Raw genomic sequence first — 26,222 nt, 5'->3', positions numbered from 1 at the left:
ATTAAATTATATAAATATGAAAGATATACAGGGTCATTTTTGCCCCTTATCTTAAATTCTGATGCATTCTATATGCATTTTAATAGACTAAATCATGCAGTGAAAGCATACGCTCTAAATATTCACGCGCACTAGTCTAACCTACTAGACTACGCATGCGTGCACTCAATGGGTGTGTTTTTGTTTGGTTTTTGTAAAGTGAGGGACATACTCGATAATTTCAGATCGTTAAATCAACAATTATGATATCATAGACGATATATATCACACACCCTACAGCAGTGGCCCGATCGGGCAAGTGACAGTTCCGTCTACTGTCCCGAGCGTCGTTCACACCGGCCCCGGGACATCGGGCAGTCCTTATTGTCGAGCCCTGCAGTATCACTGATACCAATTGCACTGATGTCTCGATGAAATTGATTCCCCCCCAAATTTAAACATGAATTATAGCCATTCAACATTACAGCGTAATTGAAAGCTATCAATTTAACATTTATTAGGCTTCAAAAAACAACTTTTAATTTAAGTAAACTTAAAACAATCCTCACATAAACTCGTAATAAATGTCATATTTACCTGTGCCTTTCCTACCTGTCTAACAAAGAGGAAATATACAGAAATTGAATAAAGTTATCAAACAGTCTGCACTGCATAAGTTATAGCCTATCTCTGTTTCATTTGTTCTTTGATTATCTTCAATGACAGACAGCATTGGCTGCTGTCACTTTAAGATCTGCCGCTGCGTCCTGTTTTCTCACAACTCTTTACGTTTAAGACTTTATTTAACTCATTCAAGGTTGCTCTTATGAGGATGCTCGACAAAACAGACATTTTTGGCTTTACTGTGTGTGTTATTGTTTGTTCAAGCGCGAAAGAGAACTCGATTCTGGCGCATGTCTTTCTGTGCGTTGTGTGTGTGAGAACATTCGCAGACATCACGCTCTCTTTTGGCGCGCTTAAATGGGTTAAAAGCATTTGCATGAAAAAGAGTGTGATCATATATCGTAAGCGTTAAACTGGAAAAAATAATCGCATGCATTAATGTTGACAGCACTAGTTTAAACCTTAGAGAGTTTAAAAGATAATGACTTTAATCTTCTTCCTTTTTCAGATTCTCACTTGTTGCTGTAATGCAGTGGTCTTCGTCCCCTGAACAGCTCAATGTGTATGAGCAGCTCCTCCCATCACAAGTGTAACATTTCTTTCCATTTGGAACATTAGAGGGATCTACAGGAGGAAATCAAGCATTCTTTTATTTTCTGTACAAAATATCTAATGAAACAACACTCCCTTAGCTACTGCTCATCAGTTCTAGGCAGACAAGTCACACCCTTGTTTTATTTTCTGATTTAATGTCCTTTGGAAGTAAAATGAGTGTTGACTTTACAGAAGATTTGCACATTGTCATTTAAGTATAATACCTGGAGCATTTTGGAGGTTACACAGGTCTGTGCTACAGCAGGAAGCAGATGTCCTGACAAGGCCGAAGTTTATGGACCCACTTAGACAGACAGGAACACAACCTTTAGCCTGCACTTTAGAAGTAATGTCACCTAACATATGAATGATACAGGAAAGACCATTTAAACTTGAAAAATAATTTAGCACTTTTTTATTTCAAAAATTTAAATACAAATCATAACAATCTGAGGGAAAACAGATTAAAAAATCTATATAGAATATTTTGTGATTGAAATTGTCAATTCCATCAGAAAAATTAGTATTCGCTCTGTTGCAGCTCCAGCGAATTATAGCAGCATCTCCATTAGTCAAATATAACAGTAAATTTAAATCATATTGGACTTGCCAACTTTTGTTACTCCTGTTAAACTCTCGCACTGAGAAAATCCACTGGGACATGTTTGTACCGTTTGTCCCGCACAAGAACCCGTCACACTCATGCACTCATAACAGCGGAGAGAGTGTCCTGTAGTAATAAAACAGAGACAGTGAGAGAGAACATCTAATGATCTGTATTAGTAATCAAAAACATCACAAACACTATTTGTCTTTGTACCTGCAGTGAAAAGAATGAAGAGAAGAAAAACTGAGATTTGCAGATCCATCTTTTTTCAGGAGGTGAATGTAATTATGCACCTGTTTCATAGTTCATTTTATAGCTTGTCAAAGGGGAGGATCTTCATGAGAATATTAAAGTTTAACAGAAGTAGACATTTCTTGAAGCAGAAACTTCAGCTTACATAATTTACTTGCCAGTTAAAGATAAAGAAAGTTTAAAAAGGAATTGCAAGAAATGTATAGGTCTACTTGAACCAGCCTTCTTAAAGTGATACACTGTAAAAAATATTCCGTAGTTTTTACAAAATAATTTTGGCAGCTGTGGTTGCCAGAATAATTTTGTAAAAAATACAGAAAAACTGTAAATTCATTTACAGAACAAACTTTCAATTTTACAGTATAAAACTGTAATTTACAAACAAGAAAATTTGAATGTAAACAAGTAAATTCAACAATGCACACTACTACTAAAATCTGTTTTGTACCTTTAACATATACTGACAACCACCATAATAATAAAAGAGAAAGCCACATGAAGAATCAGAGTTCATCACAAATAGCTTTTCCACAAGCTGAAGTATATACTAATGTAAAGAGGGTGCAAAGAGTCATTCACGCAAACGCAAAACACCATCATGGTAACCCACAACACTTACATAATGCAATAAACATTCATTAAACAACAGAAGATGTAACATAAAACCCTAATGTACATAACTGATAACAAAAACTATTAAGAAACATGATTTTTAAACAAAATACTTTCAAATGTGGAGTGTCACACAGGGAATTGTGGGAATATCAGTTTACAGTTTTTGACTGTAAATTATACATTGATTTGTTCTTTTTTACTTCTACAAATTGTAAAATTTACAGCATTTTACTGTGAAAATTACATAAAATGTCTGGTAAGAGCTTTTAGTTTTTCCCTGTGTATAGTACTGGAACTTACTGTTAACCTATTTACAATTTTTTTCCGTAGTGTTTTTACAATACTTCACTGTTAAAATCACATTCATTTTTTACAGTGTAGTTACCCCCTAAAAATAGAAATTCTGTCATCTTTTATTTACCCTCATGTCATTCAAAACCAGTATGACTTTCTTTCTTCTGTAGAACACAGAACTTATTTTGTTCTGCAGAAGAAAATTCAATTTAAATAAAAAGGCTGTAGGGATTACCATTCAATGAAGAGGATGAGAAGTTAATGAGAAGCCAGGAAACAAGCAATAAAGCAACCAGCACCTACAGTACACTCTGCATGGGACATGATTCATCGTGTTTCAACAGAATGATAAGATTAATTTTGTGATCATTAATGATCAGACTTTAGACATTGTGAAAGACTTTAATGACCCTAGAACACAGAGTGAGTTTTATCATTTTGATCACATTCACAAACACATGACTAAAAAAAAAACAAAATATCGTAACCTTGGAATTATAAGATTCTATCTGACAATTTTGTCAAAACTGAGTTATTCACATATTCTTATTCTGTGACAATTTATTTACATTATATGATTTTTTTTTTTTTGTGTGTGTGTTGTGTACCCGTCGAGGCATGGGCTCCACTAGACCCCTGAAGGTGTGCTGTGGTATCTGGCACCAAGATGTTAACAGCAGATCCTTTAAGTCCTGTAAGTTGTGAGGTGGAGCCTCCGTGGATCGGACTTGTCTGTTCAGCACATCCCACAGATGCTCGATTGGATTTAGATCTGGGGAATTTGGAGGCCAAGTCAACACCTCAACCTCGTTGTTGTGCTCCTCAAACTATTCCTGAACCATTTTTGCTTTGTGGCAGGGCACATTATCCTGCTGAAAGAGGCCACAGTCACCAGAGAATACCGTTTCCAAGAAAGGGTGTATATCAGGGATGGGCAACTTCGATAGCAACGAGGGCCAACATTTTTTCTCTTTCATACCAAGGGGCCAGATTACTAATCCTAAACCTTTTACACCGTTTTACTCAATTTACTTTTTATTAAGGGAAATCAATGTATAATTAGTGCGATTTGTATTTTGCCCATTTTACTTCGGAATAAAAAAACATAAATACCATTTTGGCGCTCTTTAATGTGTCGTGACAGATCGCTGTAGCAGTTCAAGAGAAGTGGCAGCCTGACGCGCACGTGAACTGATCTGAGCAAAGTTATGTCCAGAAGCCGTCTTTTTGACGTCATGGCTCACGTTGAAAAGACGTCCACTGAGGAGCCAGAATGAAAGTTTTTATGACGTCTTTTTTTGACGTCTTCTAAACATCCGATATAGACGTTCATGAAACCTCTGAACAAGGTTAAAAAAAAAAAAAAACTCAGCCACGGATCCATCCATAGGCAGTAAAACACACTTTCACACCTTTAGACAACTTATCATCTGTAATTCACACATCTTTGGATTGTGAGAGAAACCAGATCTGAAGGAAAGACTTTCTGGATCAGCTGAGACTCGAACCAGGAACCTTCTTGTTGTGAGGAGACAGTGCTGCCCTAAGACACAGACATAAAATACACATACTTGTAGAATATTTATATATATATATTTTTAAAAATGTTTATTTGTATGTAAATAAAATAAAATAAATAAATTATTTATTAAACATTTAAATTATTAATTAAATATTTACAGGTACAAAACTCTGTTTAGATCTGAGTTGTAAAGTCCATGGGTCATAAAGTAAAAGTCCTGCCATATTTTTTTATTCCACCCACTGAAGTAGTGTTAAAGTTAATGAGATAATGAGTGATTAATGGAGTGATGATTGACCATTATTGAAGATACCTGATGATAACAAGCAGAATCACCAAAGGAGAAAATCACAATTTTTAAGCCACCATCGTGGAGATGAGTGCTTGCTTTAGTTGGGCTCTTGACCCTTGACTTTTTAATGTTAGATTTTGTTTGGGCTGTTGTAACTGAGTCGTAACAGCCAGACAAGCAAACAGAAAAGATGATCAGGTGGTGCTGGTTATGTTTTCACGTAATCGTTATTTGACCTGAACTCATTTAGAGCCCAATCTCTGAGTCAGAATTACATCATTGATTACAGCAGCTCTGTGATTCTACAGCAGAAGATCAGCTTTATCAATGTAGTCCAAAGGATTTCTCAAAAGGTGTACTGATAAAAAAAAAAAAGTTTTTTTTTTTTTTTAAGGCACACACAGACATCAAGGATCAGCGTAAGAATCTCAACAGTGGTGACTGTCAAAAAGCATGTTGCAGTGCATTCTGGGAGCCACCAATCAAAATTCATCCATGGCTCCCATCATGCATTGCTGCATGAATAAATTATGAGCTTAATTGCACCAAGATGTTAGCAGCAGATCCTGTAAGTCCTGTAAGTTGTGAGGTGGGGCCTCCATGGATCAGACTTGTTTGTTCAGCACATCCCACAGATGCTCGATTGGATTTAGATCTGGGGAATTTGGAGGCCAGCAGATCTATTGTTCGGGAAGCAGACACACTCTGTCAGTTTAAATCTAGACTAAAAACGCATTTCTTTAACCTGGCATACACATAACACATTATCAATTTATATTTTCAAATCCGTTAAAGGATTATTAGGCTGCATAAATTAGGTCAGCCGGAGCCGGGAACACTTCCTATAACGCCTGATGTACTCGTTACATCAGAAGTAGGATGGCATCTACGCTAATATTAGTCTCTCTGTTTATCCCGAGGTTCACCATAGTTAACCGGATCCGGGCCGTATCCAGGTGAGACCAAGGACCTGCACCTTGACACGACCACAACGCAGCCCTGAAGTATCAGCAGAGATTGAGTCAACTAGATCATCCACTGTGAAGGCCTCATCGACACGACAGCCACGACACAGTTCCTCAACAACCGTCCATACCGCCGTGATGAATACGATCCTCAATTGGATGGAACTGGAATAAATACTTTGAATGTTGCGATCCTGTCGGACTTATGATAGCTACCTGAATCGTAACAAAGCACTGTTGGCCAGAGGAGAACTGGCCCCCCGACTAAGCCTGGTTTCTCCCAAGGTTTTTTTCTCCATTTAAACACCTATTTGCCACTTGTCTGCCACCTGATGTCACCTGATGGAGTTTGGGTTCCTTGCCGCTGTCGCCTTTGGCTTGCTTAGTTGGGGACACTTGACATTTGACTTGACATTTGATATTCAACAGTGCTTTGATCTGCCTGCATTGACACTATTCTTTTAAGAGCTGCTGTGCAGCCAAATAATGTACCAGTTATCAATGTAAAGCTGCTTTGACACAATCTACATTGTAAAAAGCGCTATATAAATAAAGGTGACTTGACTTGACTTAATTGTCTTAGTAATTTCCTTTATTGTCACTATTTTTATTTAGTTTTATTTATTATTTTATTTATTTTTTTTCTGTTTTATGTGACTTTTTAGTAGCTTGTTTTCTAATGTTCAGAGTTGATCTGTTTATCAGAACAACGGCTTGTCACCGTTGTTGAGATTCACAGTCTGATTCTTGATGTCTGTGTGTGCCTAAAAGAAAGACTTTTTTTTTTTTTTTTTTTTTAATCAGCACACCTTATGTGAAATCCTTTGTGTTATATTGATAAAGCTGATCTTCTGCTGTAATTAATAATGTAAATCTGACTCAGAGATTGGGCTCTAAATGAGTTCAGTGATTCAGATCAAATAATGATCATGTGAAAACATAACCAACACCACCTGATCATCTTTTCTCTTTGCTTGTCTGGCTGTTACAATTCAGTTACAACAACCCAAACAAAATCTAATATTGAAAAGTCAAGGGTCAAGAGCCCAACTAAAGCAAACACTCATCTCCACGAATTGTGATTTTTCTCCTTTGGTGATTCTGCTTGTTATCATCAGGTATCTTCAATAGTGGTCAATCATCACTCAATTAATCACTTATTATCTCATTAACTTTAACACTGCTTCAGTGGGTGGAATAAAAAAATATGGCAGGACTTTTACTTTATGACCCATGGACTTTACAACTCAGATCTAAACAGAGTTTTGTACCTGTAAATATTTAATTAATCATTTAAATGTTTAATAAATAATTTATTTTATTTTATTTTACATACAAACAAACAGTTTTAAATATATATATATATAAATATTCTACAAGTATGTGTATTTTATGTCTGTGTCTTAGGGCAGCACTGTCTCCTCACTACAAGAAGGTTCCTGGTTCGAGTCTCAGCTGATCCAGAAAGCCTTTCCTTCAGATCTGGTTTCTCTCACAATCCAAAGATGTGTGAATTACAGATGATAAGTTGTCTAAAGGTGTGAAAGTGTGTTTTACTGCCAATGGATGGATCCGTGGCTGAGGTTTTATTTTTTTTTAACCTTGTTCGGAGGTTTCATGAACGTCTATATCGGATGTTCAGAAGACGTCAAAAAAAGACGTCATAAAAACTTTCATTCTGGCTCCTCAGTGGACGTCTTTTCAACGTGAGCCATGACGTCAAAAAGACGGCTTCTGGACATAACTTTGCTCAGTGAAGCGAATCGCAATGCTGAAAAGACATGTTCAGTAACAACTTTTCGTTACACACACATAGTTGGCTAACAATGCCTTTGGGAAACACCCCAGAATGTTTTTTGGTGGTTGGTACTGGTCTAGCTGGTGGATCAGCAAAGCCATGCTATTCACCAGTTAAAAGGTAAAGTGTTTTTCAAGTAATGATCTTAATCTAAAACATAAATAAACAGTTTGTACTTAAAAAGATGGTTGATGCAAGGAAATTTTAGTAAGCTTTTTTATTATAAAAATTGTTTGCATTTATTTAAAATATTTTTTGTAACATTATAAATGTCTTTACTGTCACTTTTGATCATCCTTGCTGAATAAAAGTATTAATTTCTTCAATTTAAAAAAAAAAAAAAAAATTCTTACTGACCCCAAACTTTTGAACAGTACACAGCAAAATCCCCAGTGTTAAATTAACACCCAAAGTGTACATATGAGTCCATCTTGCCGGGTGTTAAAAAGTAACACTGAAGCAGTGTTAAAGTTAATGAGATAATTGATTGATGATTGAGTGATGATTGACAATCAGTAGTGACACCTGATGTTAATAAGCAGAATCACTGAAGAAACAACAAGAGAAAAAGAGAGAGACTTCCAGCCATTAAACATTATTGCACTTATTATTAACCAGTTTGATTTTATTTCTGTAATACATCAACAAAAGTTCTTATTCAGAATTAACAGATGTTTAGATGTTAATGTTTTAATGAAAGTTTAGTTTAAAGTCACCATGATGGTGAAAAGCATTTCCTTTAGTTTTTAGATTTAGGTTAACAATGCTTTGGGAAGCACAGCCATGATGATTGTGTTTTGATGATATTTTCATTGTGAAATGGCCTGATTTGTTGGTGACATCCAGTATTGCCCTAGTGATTGGTCATATAGATGTGATATTTCTTTACACTAAATCTGTTACCGCTTGAGTTTTTTTGAAACACACACAGACATCAAGAATCAGCATATGACCCTCAACAATGGTGACAATCAAAGTGCTTCATGTTGCAGTGCATGATGGGAGCCACCAATCAAAACTCATCCATGGCTCCCATCATGCATTGCTGCATGAATAAATTATGCAGCTGAATTGTCCTGTAATTTTCATGTTTGCTTTTATTTTTCTGTTGTTTTGTTGTGACAGTAGCTTGTTTTGTGATGTTCAGAGTTGATCTGTTTGTCAGTATTTTGTATTTAGTTATTGTCACCGTTCTTGAGAATCATATGCTGATTCTTGATGTCTGTGTGTGTCTAAACACAGAAGCTTTGTGCATAATGTATTTTTCTTAAAAAAAAAAAAAAAAAAATTGTTCAAACTGCTGTTGGATCTCAAGCTGTAAACTCACAGGACTACAATCATTAATACTAAAGCAACACATCAAGCATACGGTCAGAGATTTAGACTCTAAATGACATCAGGCCATTGCATAATGATAATATCATCACCAAAACATATTGTGACCGGACCATATTTTCTCTGGTCATAACAAATGTGCTTTACAAACACAAAGTTGGAGCAGCCAGAGAAAAACTAATAATAAAAGGTAAAGAGTCAAGAGCCCAACTAAAGCAAACGCTGGCCTCTTTCATGGTGACTTGAAATGAAACAATCCATAAAACATTAATTAACACCTTTTTTCTCTCTTTCCTTCAATGATTCTGCTTATTAACATCAGGTGTCACCACTAATTGTCAATCATCACTCAATCATCAATCAATTATCTCATTAACTTTAACACTGCTTCAGTGTTACTTTTTAACACCCGGCAAGATGGACTCATATGTACACTTTGGGTGTTAATTTAACACTGGGGATTTTGCTGTGTAGTATAATGTTACAAAAGCTTTATATTTCAGATAAATGCTGTTCTTTTGAACTTTCTATTCAACAAAGAATCCTGAGAAGGATCCTGAGAATCTGAAGGATCATGTGACACTGAAGACTGGAGTAATGATGCTGAAAATTCAGCTTTGATCACAGGAATAAATTATATTTTAAAATATATTCAAATAGAAAAAAGTTAATTTAAATTGTAATAAAGTTGTTTTTTAATCAAATAAATGCAGCCTTGGTGACCATAACAGACTTCTCTTAAAAACATATATATATATATATATTAGTTCTAGTATATACTATATATCTAGGCCTACTTGTTTCATTGAATTGATTTTCTGTCATTTTCTAATGAAGACCATCCCATTTTGATAAACTATAAAACGAAAACTAGCATGTTGATTCATTAACCTGCCGATCTGAAAATCTCATCAGGTACAAAGTCAAATACTTACTGAGTACAAATACAGATCATTAAATGTTATCTCTTACTCTCTCTTATACTCTCTCAGTATGAGTGCACAAGTCTGATGGATTCTTGTGCAGAAAAAAACAGGTTCTGTGCCCCATTAGAGACGTCAAGTGCATGAGTTCAACAGTGGTGACACAAGCTGGTGAGTCCAAAATGATGGATTGAAATTTAGCATTTTAATTTACTAATATATGGTGATGCTGCTACAGTGGAAATGTAACTTGCTGCATAATTGCTGCTTGTGTTCTGGGCAGTTTTTCAAGTGCAATAACAGAATTTGTTTTCTCTCTAATTGTAATGGGCAACGCTTTACAATAAAGATATGAATAATCATGAAATAATACCTGAATTATTAGCCTACTTCAACATGAACTCATGATTAGTGAAGATATGAACTAATCATGAACCAATGAAGAGCTATTCTTAACTACTATATTCTTTTCAAATCTGTTAAACTTAAGTTCAAAACAATAACATAATTAAAAAACTGAAGACAACAATTTGCTTCTACAGTAATACCATATTAAAATACACAAACTTTGCTAGTGTTACGGAAGAATGGCTTGGTTTGAGACATGTTTTTGTGTTTTTGTTAGTTTTAGTGTTTTGTAAATGTGAAATTTGCTGCTGTACAAGGCTGAATGTTGGTTAGGAGAACTGTGTGAAGAGTTTTGAAAAAGTGACCTAAGTATTGAGAAATGTGCCCTAGTGATTGTAAATAAATATAAAGGTTACACTTTATTACAATAGTCCACTTTAGAAATTCTACCAACTATAAGTAACTTTGCAACTTAATGTCAACTGACTCTCATTAATTTGCAACTACATCAACTAGCTCTCATTGGAGCATTAGTAGACTGTTAGGTTAGAGTTAGTAGAATAATATGACGTGTACTTGCAGATTTACTTATAGTCAGTAGAATGTCTGTTGGGGAGCATCAAAATAGTGTTAGCAGACAGTTTACTAATACTCTAATGACTGCTAGTTGACAAGTTACAAAGTTAGTAGAAAGTCTAAAGTGGACTATCGGAATAAAGTGTTATTTAATGTTTGTGCTCTCTCTACAGGTGAAGAGGGGAAGCTGATAAATATGTAAGAGCAGCTCAATTAGTCAAAAACAGTGTAAAGCTTTGAACAGCATGAAAAGGAGAAGCTTATGAATTAGTTAAGTGCTTTCAAAGAGTTTTTACTGTTTTAAAAAAATTGTGATGAATTTGATCAACAATAAACATGCCATTTTTTGAATAACTACTATCATTAATAGTAGTATTAAAACTAATTTCTTTATCATCTTGATTAGATGGAGTGTATAAGGGAAGCTTCCTTCTGCTCTTCTCTCCTCTGCTCTTCTACTTCCTGTAGAAGTCCAGATTCAAGACTTCAGATTCTACAGCAAAGATCACCACAAAAACTGTCTGAATATGAGACACAATTGATTTAATTTACTGAATAAAGCTTGTTTGTTGCTCTGCTGTTCTTTGGTTTAAGGAACTGAAAGTATGTATATTATTAAGATAAATATTAAACATAATACTGCATCAGGCATAGCATTATGACCACTGACAGGTGAAGTGAACAACGCTGATTATCTCTTCAACACGGCACCTGTTCGTGGGTGGATATATTAGGCAGCAAGTGAACATTCTGTCCTCAAAGTTGATGATTTACACAACAAAATCCCAGAGTTAAATCAACTCTGCTCAGAGAACTTTTGGTCCCTCTCTAAATGGTGTTAAAATAACACTGAAGCAGAGTTAAAGTTAATGAAATAATTAAGCAATTAATTAAGTGATGATTGAGCAATAATGATAAACACCTGCTGTTAACAAGCAGAATCACTGAAGAAAAGAGAAACACAAGAACTACAACTGACTTCAGTCACAGCCTTAGATAAGCCTTAGATAAAAACTGAAGAAACTGAAGATAAAATCATTAAATCTCTGTAGATCTGATTAAACAACTCCACAAACAGCATTACCAGTTTCACATATTACTAACCAGATTGACTTTTTTTTCTCATAGCTACAGAATTGAGAATTAACAGAGGTTTATTGGTAGAAAAGAAAAGAAAAGAAAAGAAAAAAGATGCCACCATCAAGGAGATCAGCGTTTGCTTAAGTTGGGTTCTTGACCCTTGACTTTCTATGTTAGATTTTTTTCTCCAACAATGCGTATGTTGTTGGAAAGCAGTGAAGTATGTGCTTTAAAGTGAGTAGATATTGTGAGATTGTCTGATTGCATCCAAAGCAACTTATATGTTTTGTCATTTGTACATTTTGAAGAGAAAGTGCTGCAGCAAACAGATATATTGAGTAATTTTAAAACCATGCATGCTGGGTATCACAATAGGATAAAACTCCCATCATACACTGCAGTATGAATAATTATTGTCACCACCATTGAGGATTGTATGCTATGTTTTCATATATAAGCCTGAGCAGTAACAGTTGTTCATTTTTAGCACAGAAGCATTGTGGTGGCATTTTTTGTTGTTGCATTTTTGTAATAGCTGTCAAGAAACCTCTTTGTGATGCTGATTTGAAATGCTCTCAAACAGCAAATTCAAGCTGATCTGCTCCTTTAGTCTTTTGATTCAGCAATGTATAAGCATTTGCTATGAAACGCAATTGCTCAAACAAACTATTTTAAAAACAAAAAAGGGTCAAGAGCCCAACTAAAACAAACCCTGACCACTACGATGGTGGCATACATTTTTAACCAATAAAACAGCAACATCTAAACCTCTGTTAATTCTCAATAAGAACTTCTTTAGACTTGTGACAGAAATAAAGTCAATCTGGTTAGTAATAAGTGAATCAGATCTTTTAATCAGATCTAGTGAGATTTAATGACTTTTATCTTCAGTTGATTTCAATTAAATGGTTTTGGCTGAAGTCAGCTGTAGTTCTTGTGTTTCTCTTTTCTTCAGTGATTCTGCTTGTTAACAGCAGGTGTTCATCATTAATGTTTAATCATCACTTAATTAATAGCTTAATTATCTCATTAACTTTAACTCTGCTTCAGTGTTATTTTAACACTATTCAGAGAGGGACCAAATGTACTCTGAGCAGAGTTGATTTAACTCTGGGGATTTTACTGTGTAGAAGCAGGAAGAATGGGCAAGAGTAAGGATTTAAGTGAGTTTGACAAGGACCAAATTGTGATCCAACAGATGCTACGGTAGCTCACATTGCTCAATAAGTTAATGCTGGTAGACTTGAGGACGGTACAGCACATCACGATTATAAACCGTTCACGGCCCAGAATTAGCAAACCTGTGCCGAACCGTGCTGCTAGAATGCGAGTAGTGACGTCTCACTCAGAAACGGTCACTTGTCTGTTGCCTGGCTGCCAGTTTCTCCGTAGCTAAACATGCTATTTGAGAACGTGAACACAAATGAATCATACAATTAAAAGAAATAACTGATCATCCTCCATAACGCAGTCACTGTTTACATCGCATATCGTGTGTAAACTCTTGCGTTACTAAGGCAACGACTGGAAATGGAAACGAGTGGAAAACAAAACCATATCCGTACCGACCTGCCCGGATCGGCACGGGATGGAACGGTAAAGCAAAGAGAACGGTTTTGGCCCGACGATGGAAAAGCGGCTGCTCGTTAGACGCTTTTCCACTATAAAAGAAGCATGAAAGATACACCTGTGATGCCAGAGTTGCACTTTTATCTTAGATTTCAAAGGTAAAATGCATAGTCAACAAAACCTATTTGCCAAATGAATGACTGAAACGTATGCACTTAATTATGTTCTTATACATTTTTAAAAAATAGTATTTTTATTAATGGTAATATGTGGATGTGGATTATGGTAATACCATATGGAACGACTATTTTTAAGCCAGTGGTGTAGTCTAGGTTTTTGTAGTGAGTTTGCTTTGATTTTTCCCTCCCAGTCTCATACTCACCCGTCCCAGAGTGACACCCCATAGGCACCGCCACACTAATGCATAGGGTATGCAACTGTACTAGGCTCCATGTTATTGGGAGCATTCTGAAAGACTGCTAATGTGTGTTTTATCATAATGTCAATTTATTATAATCAACAAAAGACTTTAACAGCCAATGACATTTACAGCTGAAGAGACTGGACTGATCACCATCACCATCTAACTCAGCCAGTTAAGATCTGCATTTAGCCTTAGATGTTATATGAATATGGTCCCTGGCACACAGGTTTTTTCAGCTGGCAAGTTTAAATTCACATTTAAGAGTGCAAGTTGCAACTATTATTACTCTCTAAAAAATGTTTGGTTAAAAACATCCCAAGTTGGGTTGAAAATTGACAAACACAGCGGTTGGGTTTAATGTTTGCCCAACCTGCTGGGTAGTTTTATTTAACCCAACTATTGTGTAAAAATTGCTGTATTACTTGCTTAAAATGAACCCAAAATATGTTGGAAATTAACATTTATTAATATTAAATATAATAATTAAACAATAAACATTTATTAAATTGTTTATTAATAAATGTTCACCTTTGATTATTATTGTTGCCTCTAGTGATTATGTGTCTGATTATCGATTTCCAACCTATTTTGGGTTCATTTTAAGCCAGCCATATAGTCATTTTTAAACAATAGTTGGGTTAAATAAAACTACCCAGCAGGTTGGGCAAACATTTAACCCAACTGCTGGGTTTACTCATTTTCAACCAAACTTTAACCCAGCATTTTTTAGATTGTAACAATAATGGAAAGATTAGGCTTATCAGTATGTCACAACATCACCCCGTTTGGACTTTGTTTTCTGTTTTGCACCATTTCCTGCCAGTATGTCATCATAGTTATGCATTTCAATTCACTAACTTTGTAATTTGATTCGATATCAGTTATTTTGGATATCCTGTATATCAGGTACCTACATGGCAAATTTTCTCAAGAAAAAAAAAAAAATCTCTCAACTAATGCTGTAAAATATACATGGGAATCAGTTGGTACTACATTGATATTGAAGGTTATAATACACTAAAGGAAATTTTTATAATAATAAAGTTATAATAGGCCCACTAATATTATTTCTACTCCAATTCGTTTTTTGAAATATAAACATTGAAATGGTGGCTGTCAACTTGACGGATTTATTCAAACATGCATAATATAGGCTATTGAAAAACATTAAAAATTATAATTAATAGGTAATATGGTTCATATATGTAGCTAAATGCTCCTCTCTAGAGTTCATTTTTCTAGCTGACTAACAAGTTTATGGTCACTGAATATGTTTTTCTGAGGTAAATGTGATGTTACGTGACATTGTTTACAAGTTGTTATTAACGTCTTTCTGCGGTTGAAACACTGAGTAAGCGATTATATGACACATCTATTTATGTTTCTGCCGGTGGGTGCCTAGTGGCCCACTTCTGGCAACTTTAAATCCAGGAAAGAAGACCATTTTAGGTATAGAGCAATGACAGTTTGAGTTTGAGCACGCACGTATCTGAGCGAGTGCGACACTAGGAAATCCGCCTGCGAGTTGAGAGATTTGTGCTCGCGCATCACTTGGACGCGCTCTCGACGTTTGCCATTAAAATAACGCCATAGAAACGGCCTTAAATAAAAAAGTGAAGATCGCTTCTGTTAGCTACAACTGATTTTTCATTGGTTAAAATCAATGGAGAATATCTCGTAATTTTCCATGGGATCGTTTTCCATACGGATTACGTTAAGTTGTACTGTATTTTTTATCACACCTTGAGATGTTCATTCATGTTTATTTCGCGGTGTGACTATTATTAAAGCGGAGGACTTCATAGATGTCACGTTTAAACGCACTACATTTGTTTTATTCAATTCATTACTTTATATTTATATAAATTAATACTTTTGATTTATATATTGATTTATATATTTTATATAGGCCTACTTGCTCACGCAAGTGGCAAAACATTTAAACATAAGCTTTATGTTAAAATCACAAACATTTTAAATTAAAACTTAAAATAGACAAAAACAGGCGACTCTCGTCTTTTCTTTCCTTTTAAATCTTTTTACAAGAAATCCCTAAAAAAAAAACCGTTTTTTTTTTTTTTTTTTTTTTTTTTTCACCTTCACGAAGAGACGAGTGCTATCCATTATGTCTCCTGACGGTGATGCTTCTCCGCTCTCCTCCCTGCATTGTCTTTGGTCGATATTAACCAACGTTTCATTTCGAGAAAAATAATATCCAAAGCCTAAAGACTAAAGAATTACCTACGTGCACATGTCTGAATGTTTAACATGGTGCTGTAAACTGACCTGCTGCAGCTGATGCTGTTGCTAATATGTCGTTAATCTGTCGTAATCACCTCAGGAGTCACCCCTCCCTCGATGTTTCGCGACCCCCACTTTGGGAACCACTGGTCTAATCTAATCTTTGTATGCATGTTTGGTCTGAGTTTTTGTTGCATTTACACTGTTCTGACCAGCAGGGGGCACCAGCGAGTGGCGTGCCGAACGCTTCGAAACAGTGAATCATTTTGCGAATCAATTGGTTCAATTGTTTGGAAGCTTTGGAAAGTTTCGTTTCTCCCATCACTATTTTAAAAACGAAACCGTAACTTTCATTTTCTCTGAAATCATGAATCACGAGCCTTTAATGTCCTTGAAAACATCAGAAGGAGTTTTCATCATTTTCATCACAATCTCAAGCACATGACTAAAATTAGCGTGAAGAGTAGGTTAATATGATTTGAATATGATTTTTCATAAAATAAGAAAAATATAATATTCATGCCTTTTCCAAGCTGTTTGATTACATGGATTTTGGAGCCTATTAGGTACAATATATTTCTCTTCATTTATTTCTCTTTAGTCATCTTATTGTAGGTTTTAACATAAGAAAGCAAGGAGTACAAAAGCAAAAATAATAGATAACATCAAAATAAATAAACACATTAAAGAACTGAAAAGTGGGCTAACATAAACAAAGATTTTTATTATTATTTGCAAGGATCATATGCAGCAATAATATTTTTTATCTTCCTTAAATGTTATTAGATCAACATCATTTGTGTGAAAGGATGTGGTCCTTTAAGATTGAGATTAAAAATAAAATACAAGGCAGAGGGACCTTTATCACACTTGTGCAATAGTGATATGCAAACATAGTAGTGACAAAACAATGAATAATGTCCTACTGTCAGAGCTGCTCTGCGGCAGTATGTTGATAAAATTAAATTTGTAGTTTAATTTTATACAAGCTAAAAATATGGGTGTGGAGTGCACGCATTCATTTTTAACCAGCCCCAGCTGACAACAGGCTGGAGAACTGGAGAGGAAGTGGCAGCACCAGCAGATTGTTTTGACGAGAGCACAATGACTCAGAGATCTGACGCTTTAAGCCAGTGTTTCCCAACCCTGTTCTTGGAGGCACACCAACTGTGCACATTTTGGATGTCTCCCTTCTCTGACCCATATATTTCTAGTCTTGGAGTCTCTGCTAATGAGCTTATGAGTTGGATCGGATGTGTTTGACTAGTAAAAGTTCGGAAATGTGTACTGTTGGTGTGCCTCCAGGAACAGGTTTGGGAAACAATGCTTTAAGCTCAAGGGAGCCGAACCCATCCGGCTGCCAGACAAAGGGAACCAGCGCGCAGGCAAGTCTCAGGTTGCAGGGTAGGACTGGAAGGGGAACATCACTCGACAAGATCACAACAAAGGAACACAATAAGGTAGCTATGGTGTTGTTGGTGATGATAAAATAAATTTTAATTTACATATAAATGCTGTCAGGCGGAAAACATATTTTTTAAACCATGTTGTCAAAGTTGGTATTGTGGCTTTATATATGGTCAGACACTTGTATGTGCCATTATAATATGAAGATCAAGCTAAAGTGGAGTTACAAGGTTTTTGACCAGCGAATGACAGAGATATGTTTTGTCTGTCACTGGAACAGCCGCATCTGAGACAGTCATTAGACAATGCACATATAAGGTTTATTGTAGCTATATGGGCACTCAGTAATACTTGTTACTGAATACATCTGGCCAAAATCTCATGAAAAGATGAAGCTCTATGCACAAGATATTTAAAACAGTAACACTTTACAGTGTTCATTAGTTAACATTAGTTAACACGAACTAATAATGAACTGCACTTCTACAGCATTTACTAATCTTTGGTAATTTTAATTTCACCATTTACTAATACATTATTGTAGTTGGTAACATTAGTTAATTCACTGTGAAAAAAAAAATGTACCACTAGCTTGTAAAAATAGTAGTAAGGCAATTACAAACCCGATTCCAAAAAAGTTGGGACACTGTACAAATTGTGAATAAAAAAGGAATGCAATAATTTACAAATCTCATAAACCTATATTTTATTCACAATAGAATATAGATAACCTATCAAATGTTGAAAGTGAGACATTTTGAAATGTCATGCCAAATATTGGCTCATTTTGGATTTCATGAGAGCTACACATTCCAAAAAAGTTGGGACAGGTAGCAATAAGAGGCCGGAAAAGTTAAATGTACATATAAGGAACAGCTGGAGGACCAATTTGCAACTTATTAGGTCAACTGGCAACATGATTGGGTATAAAAAGAGCCTCTCAGAGTGTCAGTGTCTCTCAGAAGTCAAGATGGGCAGAGGATCACCAATTCCCCCAATGCTGCGGTGAAAAATAGTGGAGCAATATCAGAAAGGAGTTTCTCAGAGAAAAATTGCAAAGAGTTTGAAGTTATCATCATCTACAGTGCATAATATCATCCAAAGATTCAGAGAATCTGGAACAATCTCTGTGCGTAAGGGTCAAGGCTGGAAAACCATACTGGATGCCCGTGATCTTCGGGCCCTTAGACGGCACTGCATCACATACAGGAATGCTACTGTAATGGAAATCACAACATGGGCTCAGGAATACTTCCAGAAAACACTGTCGGTGAATACAATCCACCGTGCCATTCGCCGTTGCCGGCTAAAACTCTATAGGTCAAAAAAGAAGCCATATCTAAACATGATCCAGAAGCGCAGGCGTTTTCTCTGGGCCAAGGCTCATTTAAAATGGACTGTGGCAAAGTGGAAAACTGTTCTGTGGTCAGACGAATCAAAATTTGAAGTTCTTTTTGGAAAACTGGGACGCCATGTCATCCGGACTAAAGAGGACAAGGACAACCCAAGTTGTTATCAGCGCTCAGTTCAGAAGCCTGCATCTCTGATGGTATGGGGTTGCATGAGTGCGTGTGGCATGGGCAGCGTACACATCTGGAAAGGCAGCATCAATGCAACAACAACATATGCTCCCATCCAGGCGTCGTCTCTTTCAGGGAAGACCTTGCATTTTCCAACATGACAATGCCAGACCACATACTGCATCAATTACAACATCATGGCTGCGTAGAAGAAGGATCCGGGTACTGAAATGGCCAGCCTGCAGTCCAGATCTTTCACCCATAGAAAACATTTGGCGCATCATAAAGAGGAAGATGCGACAAAGAAGACCTAAGACAGTTTAGCAACTGAAGCCTGTATTAGACAAGAATGGGACAACATTCCTATTCCTAAACTTGAGCAACTTGTCTCCTCAGTCCCCAGACGTTTGCAGACTGTTATAAAAAGAAGAGGGGATGCCACACAGTGGTAAACATGGCCTTGTCCCAACTTTTTTGAGATGTGTTGATGCCATGAAATTTAAAATCAACTTATATTTCCCTTAAAATGATACATTTTCTCAGTTTAAAAAAAGATGCGCTAGTGATTCAACTTGCTTTAACATTATTTTAAATATATAAAATATTATTATAATATTTGTATTTAAAATACTAAAATATTTAAGTAGCAGTAAATTGGCTTGATTTGATTGAGGAACTTGTGGATTTCTTAAAAGATGGGGAAATACAAAGCAGGAGTGAAGCCCAGACCTGTTGATCAGATTAAATTTGTTTGTTTTAGTTTAAACAAACTAAAATATGGGAGTAAAACACAAGGAGAAAAAGTCCATGCTGTCAAAAAAGTCAAAGACTGTATTCACCTGCACTCGCAGCGCCCTCTTGTGGTCTTGAGTTGCTCTTACATATTTATCACCTTTACTCTCCTTTACCTGTAGAAAGAGCACAAACATAAAGGGAACACTTTATTCCAATAGTCCACTTTAGACATTCTACTAACTTTACAACTCCATGTCAACTAGCAGTCATTAGTATTAATAGACTGTCTGCTTAATGTCTGCTAACACTATTTTGATGCTCCCCAACAGACATTCCACTGACTATAAGTAAATCTGCATAAATTATTCTACTAACTCTATAACCTAACAGTCTACTAATGCTCCAATGAGAGCTAGTCATGTAGTTAAAAATTAATGAGTGTCAGTTGACATGAAGTTGCAAAGTTTCTTAAAGTTAGTGGAATTTCTAAAGTGAACTTTTGTAATAAAGTGTAACCTTTATATTTATTTATGTTCTTCTACACAAAAATCCATCAGACTCGTACAGATTTTTGTGTACACATTTACAGTGTACATCACAGCTCACATGACATGGTGGTGATGACAAGTTTTGATTATTTTCCATTCTATTTGTAAGTAAGTACGTAAAAAATATTTTAGGATGTTGCTGATCTTAATCAGAAGTAGAAATTTTATTCGCTCTTTTGAGTCATTCAATTTCTCTCTGCGCAGGAGCCAACACACCTGCAATAAGATGTATGCAATAAGTTTTTTTTTGTACTGTCATATGTATTGTGAACTTAATGATAATGATAAAAGGAAAGAAGAGTGCAAAATAAGTAAGGGAACAAAAAGAGAAACTATGGGAGGAAACTGGATTTTTCCTTTCTTTACATAATTAAATATTTTTATAAGAAAATTAGGTCATGCTGCAATGTATGCTGGGTGTTTTGTACTATGCTGGTACACAGCATGTATCCCACTTTTGATTGCCACCATTGTTGAGATTCAAATGCTGATTCTTGATGTTGTGTGTCTGTCATCATAGATTAGTTTTTTGTACTCATGTCTGTTAAAATTTTCTTGCTGCAGGAACTCATGCTTTAGTAATCCAGGGTTACACATTAATAACACATTTCTGCCAAAAATAAGTAAGACATTCGTGAAAATCTTTTTGATGAAATCTGAGAGCTTTCTGTCCCTCTATTGACAGCCACGCTACTACCACTTTAAAAAGTTAATTAAGAGATTGTAAAACTAATCTATATGAATTGAGTGGTTTATTCCAAATTTTCTGAAGAGACATGATTGCTTTATATGATGAACAGATTTACTTTAGGCAGAAAAGCAAAAATGTCTGCTCAGATGGTCTTTTACAGGGCTTTTTTTGTTTGTTTGTTTTTTGTTTTTGTCTGAGAATCCTATTATTAACAGTCTTCTCCTTTAGATGTTACTCTCTTATATACTTTCATTTAAGCTCTTATTTAAGCAACAGAAAACCTGTTGATTAAATGTTTCAGAGGTCAACATGAGCAAAAGGGTTTGACAGATTGAGTGAACCATGATCGAATCTCTCCCTCTTTACTGCTTTACCCTATCATCCCAGAACACTTGGAATATACAACATGTGTTACATGGGATCATCTTTTGAGACTTCTGAATCTTTTTTAAAAGCTTGAAGATGGTCATTATTCACTGCCATCATATGGACGAGCAAAATTGCAAAAAAAGTCCAAAAAAGAAAGAAGCACATATGGCATTAGAACAACCCCAGGGTAAGTAAATGATGAGTTAATCTCTTTTTAAGAAATAAAATAGTTTATTATTGCAGAGTTTTAGCTGACTTTTTTACAGCATGACAAGCTTTATTAAATATGACCACAGGAACAAGGTGATGTAATATTTTATTTCATAAAGTGTCACATCAGAAATTTACTGCAAAAAATCACATTAGGACACCAAAAATAGTACAGAGAAACTACAAGCTCTATATTCAGTACAGTGTGTCTCATTGTAGGATGTGAGGAGCTGCTGGATTCAGTGCAGCAGGAAGTAGGAGAGCAGAGAACAGCAGAAGAACAGGAAGCTCTGGGAGACACTCTGAGCACCGTTACACAGGTTCCCCTCACAACATGAGATGCTCTCAACATTTCTAACCGATGTTGTGGCATCACAAAAGGATTTAGAGACACAGCCTTTTACCACCACTGTCTGGCCTCCAGAAGTCGCTGATGAAAAGAAAGAAAAGAAAAACAAAGGTTGATTCAGTCTTAAGATTAACCAGTCCTATGTGTTCCACTCCCAGCAGGATTTGAACTGTGGTCTCCAGCATGGGAGGCGGGCGTGCTAACAAGGAGGTTAAAGACCGCAGTCTGTAGCGACAGTCGCTAGAGTGCCTCTTGAGATCAGGGGAGTTTACACGCACAGCTTTTACAGTTACATAAGCTGGACATTGGTATATGTGATCTGTATCTAATATTTAAACCTTAGAGAGTTTAAAAGATAATGACTTTAATCATCTTCCTTTTCCAGATTCTCACCTGTTGCTGTAATGCAGCGGTCTTCGTCCCCTGAACAGCTCAATGTTTTTGAGCATGTCTGTCCATCACAATAGTAACATTTCTTTCCATTTGGGACATTAGAGGGATCTACAGGAGGAAATTAAGTATTCTTTTATTTTCTGTACAAAGTATCTAATGAAACAACACTCCTTTAGCTGCTCCATTCAATCAGTTCACGAAAGACAAGTCAAAACCTCATTTTATTTTCTGATTGTAAGTAAAATGTGTGTTGACTTTACAGAAGATATGCACATTGTCCTTTAGGCACAATACCTGGAGCGTCTTGGAGGTTACACAGGTCTGTGTTACAGCAGGAAGTAGTCATCCTGACAAGGCCAAAGTTTATGGACCCACTTCGACAGACAGGAGCACAACCTTTAAACTTCTCTTTAGAAGTAATGTCACCTAAAATATGAATGATAAAGACCAATTAAAATGGAAAACTGATTTATAAATGTCAACATTTAGCACTTTTATTTCAAATTTTTAAAGACAAATCATAACAATCTGAGGGAAAACAAATTGAAAAATCTATGCAGAAGATTTTGTGATTGAAATTGTAAAATCCATCAGAAAAATGAATATTCGCTCTGTTGCAGCTCCAGCGAATTATAGCAGCATCTCCATTAGTCAAATATAACAGTAAATTTAAGTCGTATTAAACTTACCAATTTGTGTCACTCCTGTTAAACTCTCGCACTGAGAATATCCACTGGGACATGTTTGTACCGTTTGTCCCACACAAGAACCCGTCAGACCATTGCACTCATAACAGCGGAGAGAGTGTCCTGTAGTAATAAAACAGAGACAGTGAGAGAGAACATCTAATGATCTGTATTAGTAATCAAAAACATCACAAACACTATTTGTCTTTGTACCTGCAGTGAAAAGAATGAAGAGAAGAAAAACTGAGATTTGCAGATCCATCTTTGATCAGGAGGAGAATGTAATACTGCACCTGTTTCATAGTTCATTTTATAGCTTGTCAAAAGGGGAGGGTCTTTATGAGAAAATGAAAGTTTAAGAGAAGCAGACATTTCTTGAAGCAGAAACTTCAGCTTACATAATTTACTTGCCAGTTAAAGTTCAAGGAAGGCATCAAGGTTTAAAAAGTAATTGCAAGAAATGTATAGGTCTACTTAAACCAACTTCCTTAAAGTGATAGTTGACCCAAAAATGGAAATTCTATCATCTTTTAATGTCAATATATAGCACTATTAAAACAACACATGTTTGCCAATGAGCTTTACATCATCTCAGAATGATAATAAACAGAATAATAATAATACAATAACAAAAACAATAAGTCAATGTTTTTACTTGTTGGAAAAAAAAATCGCTCTGAAAGTGATTCCACAATGTTTCTCTGCGCCATTATGGAGACAGAGCCGGTGGATCCGTAGGCACAGACAGAGGGTCGAGGGAGCTGAGCGACATCGCTGGTGCAGGAGAGGGTCTCTGGAGGAGCCAAAGGTGGGAGGAGTCAGGGCGAAGCCGAGATAAAACAAAGGGATCCGAGGAGCCGCCGGATCCTCCTTGAGAGGCGCTGCTGGTGGTTGCTCGACCTGCGGCTTGACGTCCTGACAGGGCGTCCCCAGAGACGGCACAGGGCTGCAAATATCCAGAAGCGATGGGGCTGGAGGACTGGCTGAGCTCTGTGGCGGTGGAAGTGATGATGATGGACATGATGATGGTGTTGTTAAAAAATGATGAAGATTCAGGAATCGGGTGGGATAGGGTGGAAGTTGACAAGTCCCTATTGAAGTCGATCAGCCAGTCCTCTGCTTCCGTTCCCTCGTCCACTGGTGTCATGGGCTTACACCTGTAGCGATATTAGCTTAAAATAAATATGATAATTAATCATAACTAGTTATAATTAATTATGAATATTTGGATCAGTTAATAAAATTAACTTAATGTAATAAAATTAATATTACAATCAATTGACCTGTTAGTCCAATGAACACTCAGTGTTAATTGTTTATTAATTCTAAGAAATGTCACCCATAAACAGGTAAAATGATAAATGATAGAGTGAAACCGGAAGTGGGAAACAGTAGGAGCTACGAAGAAACCAAAAACCAGGAAAAGAATCTTCAGTATTCATCATAAAACTCCCTTGTAACAAAGGAGGTTCACAATTTTAACTAACTAGCAGCAATTTAATATATCGTACGATACTTGCATTAGGCCTCTGTCTTTTTGAAGAGCGTCTGGATATATTGTTGCCGCAGGAAGTCCTGAGAATTCGGTCCGATGGTACTGAAGTTGCAATCGATATCTTCTGCGTTGAATGAAGAAGCGATAACAATTTTGCATGGTTAGTTTGAATCTTGTAATAGGATAGAGTTCTTTCACTCTTCTAGATGAGCGTATGGCTAGGGTTGCAGGTTTAGGATTACAGGCCTGGCAGGCCCTTAGGCCTTGGCCTAAAGAGGTCGCCCTATAGGGCGTCAGTCCGTCCAAAGAAGCAAGAGAGGGAGGAGGAGAACTGTGCGCTGGCTTTTAGCTTCTGGTGCTGGACATTCCCCCTCTGGGTCAGTGGACCAATGATACATGAGCTCCAGACAGGAAAGTTTACGATGCTTTGTGTTTCTAGCAGGGGATCTGCACATTAACTGGTTAAGTTGTTTTGAAGAAACTATTAAAGATTCTTGTAATACTGATATGTTGCACAGGTATCGACATACCCTATACACGAACATTCGAATCTTCACAATACAAACTCATAGATACCAAACTTGGTATAGGTGAGTTTACGTTAACCATTGGTTCTTATCATAAAATATGCATAACAATACTGAATTCAAAAACCAGAGATAATACACAAACAGTAATAATGGATGCCATGTCCAATGTATATGCATGTTCATTTATAGAACAGCCTGTCTATAAATTAATGCAGGAAAGGCTGTTTTGAGGGTTTTCTATGTGTCTCTTTGTCTTTGCTTTTCCACGTGGCAACACACACACATACTTCAAACTAAGGCTGGTCTTCTAGGGGGATGGGGACAGACCCCAGAGTAAGTTTTAAACAATTATTTGTTGAATATAACAAATAATTGTGTCTGATTTGTCTCAGTCATTACACACCACTGGTCAGAACCACGTTGGGGCACTGCATCTGGGGAGATGGCAATCTCTGTTCCCTTTTCCTCGGGCTCTGGCTCGCTCCTCGCGGGTGGTGCTGCTAGTCTGCTCACGTGACATCTCCGTAGTCACTGGTGTCGAAATTTGCTCTGGGTCTGACTGCTCTCTGGATCGGGATGCGACGCTCTCCAAACACCTAACGGTAGTTTCCCTCCAGGATGATCGTAGTTAGCCCCGATCCAGAAAAGCAACTTCAGGGTCTTGTTGTTGAGGGGGCTGGTGATGGCAAGACGACAAAAGTTAACAGAAAGGTAAAAAAGTTTGTGCTCTCTTGAGCCAGGATGAAAAATTTTGCCCGGTCGTCCATTTTGGGTGGTCCGATTCTCTGTAAAAATTGTGTTCAGGCAGGTGTAATAGTTTCTGTAAATAGTTGTGGGATAAATCTTGGCATTTTTAATATGTTTATGAAGGCAGCTACAACTGAGAGAGAAAACAAAATTGCTCCACTGTACAACACGTGGTTAAGGTGGAAAAAATTTCAATTTTGTCAATTCCGTCAGGTTTTATGTCTGATGGTTGAGATGGTTGTGCTCTCAAAAAGTCTATATATAATGTGATTTAATATGGCATATGGGGAATTCTTCTAAGGTTGTTCCATGATTCTATATTGAAGGATATTAGCAAAGTATAAAGATTTAAAAATTGCAATTAATTAGTATTTGAGGGATGCGCTGTGATAATTAAATAAAGCCTTTTAATATGTCATCAAATGATTCCTGTTTTAAATATGCCCAATACGATTTTCTGATACATAAAAATTGTTACACTGAATGACATTTTAGTGGGTGTCA

The 26,222-nt window shown here is 36.3% G+C and overlaps 2 protein-coding genes and 3 long non-coding RNA genes across 6 annotated transcripts in view; 3 read left to right on the top strand and 2 right to left on the bottom strand.

Annotated features, from left to right (window-relative positions):
• The window catches only part of LOC127503764 (prostate stem cell antigen-like), a 29,505-nt gene extending 27,358 nt beyond the window's left edge, over positions 1 to 2,147 (bottom strand). The window contains exons 1-4 of the mRNA XM_051877884.1: positions 2,018 to 2,147; positions 1,808 to 1,927; positions 1,422 to 1,553; positions 1,120 to 1,227 (exon numbers count right to left, since the gene is read on the bottom strand). Coding sequence (XP_051733844.1) covers positions 1,120 to 1,227; positions 1,422 to 1,553; positions 1,808 to 1,927; positions 2,018 to 2,066 — 409 coding nt within the window. The 5' untranslated portion in view covers positions 2,067 to 2,147. The remainder of the gene's footprint in view (positions 1 to 1,119; positions 1,228 to 1,421; positions 1,554 to 1,807; positions 1,928 to 2,017) is intronic.
• The window catches only part of LOC127503785 (uncharacterized), a 67,219-nt gene extending 45,144 nt beyond the window's left edge, over positions 1 to 22,075 (top strand). For both annotated transcript variants that reach the window (XR_007927203.1, XR_007927204.1), the window contains exon 3: positions 21,839 to 22,075. This is a non-coding gene — a long non-coding RNA (uncharacterized LOC127503785). The remainder of the gene's footprint in view (positions 1 to 21,838) is intronic.
• LOC127503788 (uncharacterized) lies at positions 7,235 to 11,306 on the top strand. The gene is made up of 2 exons (XR_007927207.1): positions 7,235 to 9,971; positions 10,898 to 11,306. It is a non-coding gene; the product is annotated as an uncharacterized LOC127503788 (long non-coding RNA).
• On the bottom strand, positions 21,608 to 23,283 carry LOC127503762 (prostate stem cell antigen-like). The gene is made up of 5 exons (XM_051877881.1): positions 23,160 to 23,283; positions 22,950 to 23,069; positions 22,555 to 22,686; positions 22,261 to 22,368; positions 21,608 to 21,948 (listed from the first exon to the last, which is right to left on the bottom strand). Exons 1-5 carry the CDS (start codon positions 23,206 to 23,208, stop codon positions 21,758 to 21,760), a joined length of 600 nt encoding a protein of 199 aa, XP_051733841.1. The 5' UTR covers positions 23,209 to 23,283; the 3' UTR covers positions 21,608 to 21,757.
• LOC127503795 (uncharacterized) lies at positions 23,080 to 24,224 on the top strand. Its single transcript, XR_007927217.1, has 2 exons — positions 23,080 to 23,227; positions 23,668 to 24,224. It is a non-coding gene; the product is annotated as an uncharacterized LOC127503795 (long non-coding RNA).
• The last annotated feature ends 1,998 nt before the right edge of the window (positions 24,225 to 26,222 follow it).

This window comes from Ctenopharyngodon idella, chromosome 21 (assembly GCF_019924925.1).
Source record: "Ctenopharyngodon idella isolate HZGC_01 chromosome 21, HZGC01, whole genome shotgun sequence".
NCBI lineage: Eukaryota > Metazoa > Chordata > Actinopteri > Cypriniformes > Xenocyprididae > Ctenopharyngodon > Ctenopharyngodon idella.
This window is presented reverse-complemented; position numbering and strand designations above follow the sequence as displayed.

Coding starts and splice junctions, on each gene's coding strand:
- LOC127503762 (XM_051877881.1), bottom strand. CDS start 23,208: ATGGATCTGCAAATCTCAGTTTTTCTTCTCTTCATTCTTTTCACTGCA. Junction 22,687..22,949: donor AACAGGAGTGACACAAATTG/GTAAGTTTAATA, acceptor TTCATATTTTAG/GTGACATTACTTCTAAAGAG. Junction 21,949..22,260: donor CCGCTGCATTACAGCAACAG/GTGAGAATCTGG, acceptor TCTTTTCATCAG/CGACTTCTGGAGGCCAGACA.